The sequence below is a fragment of the Medicago truncatula genome, chromosome 8, assembly GCF_003473485.1.
Source record: "Medicago truncatula cultivar Jemalong A17 chromosome 8, MtrunA17r5.0-ANR, whole genome shotgun sequence".
In the NCBI taxonomy this organism is placed as follows: domain Eukaryota; kingdom Viridiplantae; phylum Streptophyta; class Magnoliopsida; order Fabales; family Fabaceae; genus Medicago; species Medicago truncatula.
Window position 1 is genome coordinate 1,132,258 of NC_053049.1, and position 10,286 is coordinate 1,142,543.

The 10,286-nt window shown below is 31.0% G+C and overlaps 1 protein-coding gene across 1 annotated transcript; it reads right to left on the reverse strand.

The window, feature by feature from the left end:
• Positions 1 to 5,421: 5,421 nt before the first annotated feature.
• On the reverse strand, positions 5,422 to 10,044 carry LOC25500074 (patatin-like protein 2). Its single transcript, XM_013588394.2, has 7 exons — positions 9,797 to 10,044; positions 8,446 to 8,642; positions 7,003 to 7,168; positions 6,773 to 6,919; positions 6,391 to 6,678; positions 6,091 to 6,257; positions 5,422 to 5,736 (listed from the first exon to the last, which is right to left on the reverse strand). Exons 1-7 carry the CDS (start codon positions 9,971 to 9,973, stop codon positions 5,616 to 5,618), a joined length of 1,263 nt encoding a protein of 420 aa, XP_013443848.1. The 5' UTR covers positions 9,974 to 10,044; the 3' UTR covers positions 5,422 to 5,615.
• Positions 10,045 to 10,286: the final 242 nt, after the last annotated feature.

Here is a 10,286-nt window from a genome sequence, read left to right on the forward strand (position 1 = left end):
GATTTCCTAAGAACAGGCCTATCATTTCGAAATCAAGGTTTTTAGGTCATATTAACAACTGTCACTTTCTAAAAACCTTACTTGAATGTTTGTGTTGTTTTACGGAAATAATATAGCCTTAAATTCTTTAAAAAAAGATAACCTTAAGTGGCTAATGTATCTTTTTTGTTACTAGGCAATGTATCTTTACATGCTAATGTATTTTTTTGTGTCAATGATAATATGTATTTAGGAAGAAAAAAAAATGAAGCTATAGTGGCTTTATCATAACCAAAAAATAGTTTTAAAGAAACAAATAACAAATAAACCTACATGCTTTAAAAACATGAAGAAAAAAATGAAGATAACCTTTTAAGAAAACAATATTTAAAATGGTGAAAGTGGGTCTAAATTAGTAAGGTGGGTGTAATTTAGTGAGGTGGATTTATAAATATAAATCTAAATAATCAAGTGGGTATAGGGTTTTGCTAGAAGACACTCTTTGAATGTGTATTTTAGCAATTCACACTTCAAGGTGTGATTATCCACTTTTTAATTATAACTTGTTAAAAGACACCTTCATAAAAATTAGTTGGTGTATTTTAATTAGCAAATACATATAGGATAACTTGTTAAAAAACACCTTTATAAAGGGTGTCTTCTAGCAAAACTCATATATATATATATATGGGGCTACTAATTTACATCCATCTAAAAACACTAATGAGTAAATTAGCAAAGCTACATCCCCAAAAATTATTAAGGTGCAAGTTAACAACCTATACCCACTAGATTATTTACACTCATTTTTATAAGTTTTATCAAATTGTTTACACTCACTTTCATCCAACAATGTTCTCAACTGCGTAGACCAAATTTAAACGCGGACAAAAAGTAATCATATTTTGTAAGAAATACAAAAGACTAGATTTTTATCATTCTTCAAGTAGTACATAAATACATGTTTTAAAGTAAAAGCAAAGAAGAAACTTAACAAGAGAAAAAATATATCATTTTATTAAAGTTTCCATTGAGTTTCTATGAGTATTGGTCTAAGTGATGTATATTTAATTAGTGTTTTTCTTATATTGCGGTTTGGTTTGGTTTGGTTCGGTTGGAAAAACCAAAACAAACCATACGGTTGAGTAAAAAATCGATCCAAATACATCCGAACCAAACACGGTTTTTTGCGGTTTCGATTTACGGTTTTTCTATTAGATTGGTTTGGTTTTGAACACCCCCAGTAGAACCTATTAATTGTTTAGTGTGCTATACTTGTTGATTATTTGGGTTTTAGAGATATTAAGGGTATTTAGGTACTTTCGAGTGTGAAGAGTTATTTTATGAGAATTGGTAGTAACTTTGGGTAATTAATAGAATAGTGGGTGTATGAGTAATACTGAGGATTTTAATGAAGTAATTGTGTAGTAACATTTTGTGAGTAATAGAAAGTTATTAAAGACATTAGTGTGTGTGACTAAACCCAAGAGTATATAAGGAAAGTAGTCTTTGAGAAAACTAGGTCAAGAGTTCATTATCACTATTGAGAGAAAAGAGGCAAAGTTGGGAGATGAGAGAAAATAGAAAGTAAGAAGAAGAAAGAAGAATATTCAAGAGAAAGAGAGATGGAAAAGCTTAAGAGTGAGATTAGAGTGAAGATTTAAGTTGCTTTTGAAGGGTTAAGGTAAGAGGAAAGTTTATATTCACCGTTTAGAGATTATGAGTGATAGAGTGTTTATGAGTCATGTTTGTTTATATGATTCTCATGAATTTAGTGTTTTGTTAAGTTGATTTTCATGCTATTTAATTATGCTAATTATGAGTATGATGAACTTTATGAAATTATGTTATTTATATGCTTAAACTTATGCTTGATGGTATAAAATAAGTTGTTCTTGAGATTTCAGCTTAAATGTGTGAAAATCAAGATGTTGTTGATGATTCTTTCTCAAATTATGTTCTAATTGCTAGCTATGTTGATGGAATGATCATGTTAAATTTGATGTTTGAATTAAGTTGTGGTTTGTTGGTGAATTTTGTGAGAAATGAGTGACAAACCATGAAATGATGTTTTGACGAATTGAGTTTTGGGATTATGAGTTTTGGGTGTGGAATTGAATTTGGGGAAAAACGGGTTTTTAAGCTAAAAGTCAATATTTAGTGATTCTATGAAATAAGCTATTTTTGGGCTAAGTTAATGGAAATGTTTTGATTAAGAAATGAGGCTGAATAGTAGGGGTTAAATAGGCTAAGTGATTGGGATTGTTTCTGGTGCGATCAGGATCGAAAACAGTTTTGAAAACAGACTCTCGTGTGCAAAAACATAAAAATTCAAGAACCCTGTCTTGTCAAGGCAGCACGACCATGCGGCCTAGGAGCACGTATTGTGTGTATTGTTCGCACTTGGTCAGTACAACCGTACGGCCAATTTGCACGACCGTGCGCCCTGTACTATGTCGGGAAACCTCATTTTTTTTTTGTCGTTTTTAAATTTTAAGCATATCATTTGGTCCCAAACACCTAATCTTAGTTAATTGATGTATAATTGAGTACTTAAACTTAATTTAACTTGATTTGGATTGGAATTGAATTGTATGGTGCAGACTTTTGAAAATAGACGAACTTTGACATTTTAAGAAATAGATAAACTTTGAAACTTAATGAATCACACTAAGATAACTTGAGGATGATTATGTGCTATTGTTGTGAAGATGAATGGGGATTGGTTTGATTATGATATGTATTCTTGAAATGTGGATTAACTAGAATGAATTCTTAATCGTCTTTAAATGCCAATTATGCTAAATGAATGTTTGTTGTTTCTTGAGATGATAAATGTTTGATGACGATTGCGGTGAAATTATTTATTGATGATAATTAACTCATGATGGTGTGAATGTGTATATATGTATAAATGAGGATGAATACATGTATATAAAGTGGTGAAGTTATGATGGTGATGTTTTGTATGAACATATGTATTTGGTGAGTTATATGTTCATGCATTCATGGATCTTGGAGTACGATATTTCAATATCCAAGTGGAGATTAGGATAATTGTATCCAAGTGGTGATTTAGGATATTTCAATATCCAAGTGGAGATAGGATTAATCGGTAAAATAATTCCGACATCCAAAAACGGTACCGTATGAATATAGAATTGTGTCTAGAGCATTGCATGCATATGAATCTATGTGAAATGATTTATACTTGTTGAATCTATGTGAATTTTCTTCTACATCAACATGTATATTGTATAGTTCATTCCCATCAAAGTATTATTTGTAGTTTTATTATTGTTTTGATTTGGCTATTATGTTCAATTTCTTTTTTCCCAGTCCAACGAAATTACTTTGATTTTGTCCTGATGAAGAATTAGAATTATGAAGATGAACAAAAACACACCAACCAAGAAACGTGAATTGAGAGAGAAGATGACAGCAACAAAAACAATTAAGGAAAAGAACCAGCGGGCCCCAATAAGAAGCTGAGAAAGTAGAAAATTTAAAAATAAAAATAATCATTTAAAGGTCAATTACGTCATTGTCCCTTACTATTGTCTTTTCCAAAAAATAAAAAATAGGTTTTTTAGTCTAAAACAAAAGGTGCACCTACCTTGCTAAAATAGACCTTCATGAAAATAAGTTGGTCTATTGTAGCAAACCCCATATATATATAGGATTCCGACGAAGATGAAGAAGTAGGTACAGATAGGTGGCGAATGGGTACAGATGCTGGAAAAATGATGAACAGTCAAAACAACAGGTTGATTCGATGATTCATTCATTCAAGAGTCATGTTAATTGTTGATTCAAAGAAAGAAAGAAAAAAAGAAAAAAAAAGAGGCATGTTAATTGCTGGATATGCCATGGCTGATGAATATTAGGCGAGGAAGAAAGAGGAAGAAAGATTTCAACGAAATCATAGAGTAGAGAGAGGCATGTGTTGTTAAATGAGGCTTTTTAATCTCAGTCAATTAATTTTAATCTAAAGGCTCACAATCATTCCTACCATTCTCGTATATAAATGTCATTCTCATGTGATATGCCCCCTATATATATATATATATATATATATATATATATAGAGAGAGAGAGAGAGAGAGAATGAATTTTTGAATGAGTATAGAAATATTTTGTGTCCAAATATAATTGTTGGACAAAAGAAAAATCAATATTTAGTCGAAAGTAGACGTTGGTCTGCCCTTATCTCCCATGATAATTAGTTGGGAAGCGATTCCATGTGGTGACTTTACCTCCTCTGATGATTTAAACCATTAAATGCATTCTCTCCCTCTCAACATTAAATGCTTTTTTCTCTTTTATCTTGAAGATTTCACTAGATCTCTCCATTATCCGAAGAGGATATGTTCCGTGATTAACTACCTCTCCCGATGCTTTTTCCTCTTTTATTTTGAAGATTTCACTAGATCTCTCCATTATCCAAAGAGGATATGTTCTATGATTAACTGCCTCTCCCCAAATTCTCATTTGTGAAACCTTGTTAATTGGTACTAGTAAGGTGTGGTGGGATTACATAAGAGATCCTAGGCATTGATGGAAATTGTTGGAAAAATATATAGTGTGTGAGCTAATGGTAGAGTAGTTAGAGACATTGGACAAGAGGACACACATTAGTAGTTACTACATTGTATGAGAAGAGAACATGATTTGGTGAAGCCTTTTTAATATTATTGACATTGCATCTTAAACGTTTGAATACAATTGCACCCATATACCTATACTTATAGGTGCTTGAAGGTGTTTCTAGAACTAGATTCTAGGCCTTTGTTTGCCATTTCTACATTAGATTATTATAGATGTTTCTAAGCTATAACTTAATTTATACATTAATAAAATAATCTAGAAACATGTAGCAACTTTGAGTTATTCTAGTTTTCTCTAATAGACGTCGTTATATTAACTAGAAAATTCTAGAAATATGTATCAATTTCAACACTCCTCCTTGATGCATATTTCAGAAACTCCAAATGTAATGCGTAGTTGCTCAAACATAGATTTGTGATATCATCTTTTCCTACATTGATACTCTTCATAGTTGATTAATTTGACAAGTCTTACCTCCACCATGATAGTACATTTGTGTTACCTCTTGCTATAAATAGGTTTGTGACATCAATTGGACTTGAACTTAATAGGATCGAGCTGTTAGGCTACCTGAACTCTTCTATTTCCTTCTTAGTTTTGGGTTTGAACTCAAATAGAGTATGGCCTAGTGGCTACCTATACTCCTTTTGTTTTTGAGTCATAGACTCGGATTTTCTAGTTTAGTAGGATATCATTCACATTGTAGAATATATATATATATATATATATATATATATATATATAGTTGGTGACACGAGATCATATTTTGTTTGACAAAAAATTATATTTAATTTTCCAAATAAGAGAAAATAATTCAATAAAAGTCACACAAGATAAAGAAAATGATCAAATTGATCTTCTTTATTTTAAGCAAGAGCATTACATGGGATACAAAATGCAGTTGAATCCTTTATTCTAGTACAAAATCACATGCACCCACACAACTAACAAGCTAGACTCTCAATACCTTTGACAGGAAAACAAACAAACAAGAAACACTTAATTTTGCAGCAATATTCACTTGAAAATTATTCCATAGCAACCATACGGGAAGGGGGTGGAGTAGAAGCAGTAAATGGCTGTCCCCTTTTTTCCATCGATTTCATTTTCAAACGCAGCTCCTTCTCCTTGTATAGAATATCAGCCAACCTTCATATATCATAATCATAACGTAATTAGCATTTCATATTTACTTAGGAGATGGCCAACCCTAGAATAATTCTATGTTAAACATGAACTAGATTTTTGACCCGTGTTCCGCTCGGGTTTATCGTAAAGGGTATTCTGTTTGTAAACGTATTAAATAAGTGTAGAATATATTGTCAAAAAAAAAAAAAACAGTAACAGGATAGGAATGAAATAAAGGCAAGAGGATAGGAATGAAATTGGTGCAATGAATTATTTTAGATACAATTTGTTAGGTTAAATAATTGCAAACCTAATAAAGCAAAAATTAATAAATAAAGATAACTATATCATAAAAATGTTAAAAAATGAACAAACCTTGTAAGAGCCTCATCGTTTGTACCCTCACTTGGTTTTACATATGGGACAAACGAAGTAACATTTTGTATCTTAACAGGTTGTTTCAACAAGTCTTCTCCTGCCTTTACAAGTTTTTGCATGCCTTCTTCGGTAACATTGACAATAGATGGATTCAAGTTATACTCCTGCACAGCACATATACCCGGACGTTACATGTTTCATTCAATGAAAAATTAAAAAATTACAATACTAATCTTTTTTTTAAAGTAAATTTTTTTAAATAAATAAAAACCCTATATGCAACCATTTATTATGTACCTCAACTCGAAGGTAGTAATTTTCCGAAGAAGGTGAGTCTGGGAAGACTGATGCAAGGTGATATTCATGTATGTCTGCAGCAGCACTAGCATAACCCAAAGCAAGAATGGACGTCCAATTATTATACGAGAAGGTTTTTGCAAGTAAAGAACCAGGCCCTAGAATCGTGTTTCTTCCACATCCTAATGACAACAACACGATTTTGGTAGGTTCGTTTGGATTCACAGGAATGAAATTAGGATTCTTCTCATTCAATTGTTGCATCACTTCACTTACTGCAACCAATGCCTGAATTACATGCATACAATTTTTATAGAACATTAATGTGCAACCATATCATATGTAACATATGACTAATGATATATATATTAAATACACTTACCGGGCTGCCTGCAGCTATACCTCCATCAACTAAATTGAATGGCCTTCTACGATTCCAAAAGAAATAGGGTGGTAGAAGAGTTGGTGCAGCTGAAGTCCCAATGGCTATATCCGACAATTTTGCATCTAGGCTAGGAATTTCCTCCAACTGCATGAGCAACGAACGTTTCACAAACTAAGGTAAATAAATTACAAGCTTTCCCTCATGTTTATGCAAATATATATGCTGACCTTAAAGCTTGAGAAAATGACCGGGTGAAGTAGAAGGATGTCGAAGGTTGGGATTACAACATTGGTCAATGTATCATGCAAACGTGTTTCTTGCAATATCTCACGTGTTTTAGCACGTAAGAACTCGCCATCAAACTTCGGACCCGGGGTGGTATGAGTCCAATTCCTGCAAAAAAAAATTATATAGCAAGAGAGAATATGTTAAAAAGAGTATAAAGGGAACTTAAACAAGCTAATTAAATACAACATCAGAACCAAGATTGTGTTTGCGAGTTGGATTTTAGAGGGTTTTGTGACGGAAGACTTTTTAAGGCAAACTCTATATTTTAATACATATTTGATATTTTTTTTTATATAAAAAAAATGAAAGGACAACATGATACATCAGTATATATTATCATGCTATTCATTTAATTTTTTTTTAGAGTATCAAATATATATCAAAATATAAACTTGACTCTCTAAAACTCTCCCCTCCAAAAACCAACTTCCAAACATACTCTTAGAGAACATAACATTATTTGTGCATACAAATTGAGTTTTATTATGTCAAAGAATTTAGGCATATTGAGAATTTTTCATTTAGAAAGTAATATAAAGTTTTTTTTTTTTTTTTTTTGTAGTAATAGTCTAAACCCAATTCAATTAGAATATCAAATAAAACTTAATCCGGCCAGTTTAGCTTAGGACCAGTCTACTATTAACATTTTCATGTGATTTATTGAAAATTAGTATTAGTAAAAACTTTGAAATTATAATTAATTTTAAGGTTATTAATAAAACATATATATATATTATTCAAACTTAATAAAAAGATATACATAAATAGATAAAAAACTTTAAAGTTTAAAAATTATAATTTGGTTCATCTAAATGAATAAAACTTGAATTTAATTGATATTTAATATTAATGTAATAATAAAAAGTATGCTTGCATCCAATCATATCTCACCAATTAGATATTTTTGAAAACTAATCTACGAAAATGTAATCAAAAAAATAAAATGAGTGAATAAACAAAAAAAAAAAAAAAGGGTTAGACTCTTCCATCAACCCACATATAGCCCATAATGGATGAATCTGGCTTAATAATGTACAGCTTAATAACAAGCAAGACAATCTAATCCGACCTATTTATGTAGTTAGGCTCGTCGAGCCAAAGTTGGTTGGACCGAGATAGCCCATTTAATTGCTTTAACGATGATATAATATAAGAGGAGTGCTATCCATCACAAGCAATTGTCTCACGATTGTATAGCGAAAAGTGTTTAACCAATTAAATTTTTTTCTGGCCGGAATTCACGCTGGGTGGGGGAAATGGTTGACCAATTAAAACACTAGAAAGCCGGAATGAACGGGCTCGGGATGATTTCGCATGAAATTTTTCGCTGAATATATCATTTTCCATAATATAAATAGAATGATATTGTTTCTATGAAATACCTAGCAGCAGTTTGGTTGAATATAGATTGACCATAATCCAAGTAGAATTGTAAGATTTCTTTAGCAGTAAATGCAGGACGAGAAGTATCATTCAAGTTAGGAGCAGCAAGCATAGCAGCAATGAGTCCTCCAGTACTTGTCCCTGCTATCACATCAAAATAATCTGCCAGTGCTGCTTTTTCATCTTTTGACACAATCTGAACGATTAGCCAAAGAAGTAAATGTTAATATAATTTTGGAAGCTCATTTTTCATACAATAATTTAGGAATATCTTTCTTTTAGGGTATTACAACCACTAATAAATAGACCAATGTTGAGTGTATATATAAGGGGGTTTAAGCACATATGTGCATCCAACAATCACGGACGAACCCAAAAATATGTATTTTTATTTTTTTTATTTTATAACCCATCAAAATCTTAGTATCATTAATAAACATCGCCTAAAAGGAAAACTATAAGCCACAATTTTTGGGTCTATATCATGCATGCCATGCTTTTTTGAAAAGCAAAGGAAATATCGAAAACCCATTAAAATTGTTGCCTATTCTAACTTTGTGCCCAAGTTGTTTCGCAATGGGCATGCTCATTGTGACTCGAAGTATAAAAAAAATAAAAAAATAAATAAAATAAAAAATTGTAGTGGTTATTTCAATCCTTATATTGTTATCATAATTAATCTCACTTTGATGTCATTTTAAGTGACTTGAATCTCACTCTAAAAATCAATCCATAAGATGAGATTGTAAAAGTGTGTTCACACATATATGCGTCTAACGGTTTAATTAATACACCTGCACCATTTCTAATTTATGTTTGTGATATGACTTTTCTTATTCTAAAATTTGTATAAACGAGCAACATGATTAGTGTGCGGGCGGGCATACACACACTCATATGACGAATCTCACAGGCTTATAAAAAATCGTAAACTAAAAATAAAATATAAAATTAATTAAGGCAATGTTATATGTGAATAAATAGTTTATGTTTTATATGAAGTGGAAATACAACCCCTAATGTGCTTGTCTATATGTTTTTCTATTGTGTATGTTTAATTACTTAATTGTATATATATATTAAAAGAGATATCAAATTTTGCATATATTATGATCAAATATTTTTAATAAATATGATTAAAATAAGCATTTTTAATAATGTCCAATATTTTTCTTATTGTTGTAGATTAGTTATTATTTTAATGGAGTTGAAATATTTTTTAATTAATGATTTAAATAATATTATGAAGAGAATGAAATAGTTTAAATGAAAAGTAAAATAAAATAAAAAAAGAATCATACCATGATCATGCATCATGTTTACATATAAGTATAGATAAGTAGCACCGACCTTAAGAATATGTTCCAAACGTTGAAGAACTACACTGGGAATAATCCCTTTAATACCACCTCCATCAATGCTGAGAATGGTTATTGAGTTTCCATAGGCAGGAGGTGGTAGCTTTGTATTGAATCCACCAATCACTTGACTAGCAAAAACAAGCACAAATAAAAGAAAAGCACCCATTTTAGTATATTATGTACTAGTTAATGCAATGCTTCTAAGAGAACACAATTTGAAGGGTTTGCATTCTTCCTTCCAAATGTTAAGGGTATTTATAGGCATCATGAGGTCCATGATAAAAATATCAAAATTATGCAATTGACCCAACATTTTGACAAATGCTAATTAATGCTTGTATGACATCAAATATTGAATAGTATAGGATCACGTGATTAATATTAAATACAACGTGCATGTGTTTTTTATATTATCTTGGCCATTGAAAGACAATAACGTGCATGCGTTTAGTTGTGTTTATAAAATACGATGTGCATTT

Bases quoted from the DNA above. Each gene is read 5' to 3' on its own strand.
- LOC25500074 (XM_013588394.2), bottom strand. From the start codon at position 9,973: ATGGGTGCTTTTCTTTTATTTGTGCTTGTTTTTGCTAGTCAAGTGATT. The intron at 6,258-6,390 runs GTACATAATAAA...TGTGCTGTGCAG, and splicing joins ATTACTACCTTCGAGTTGAG to GAGTATAACTTGAATCCATC. The intron at 5,737-6,090 runs GTTTGTTCATTT...TGATATATGAAG, and splicing joins AACGATGAGGCTCTTACAAG to GTTGGCTGATATTCTATACA.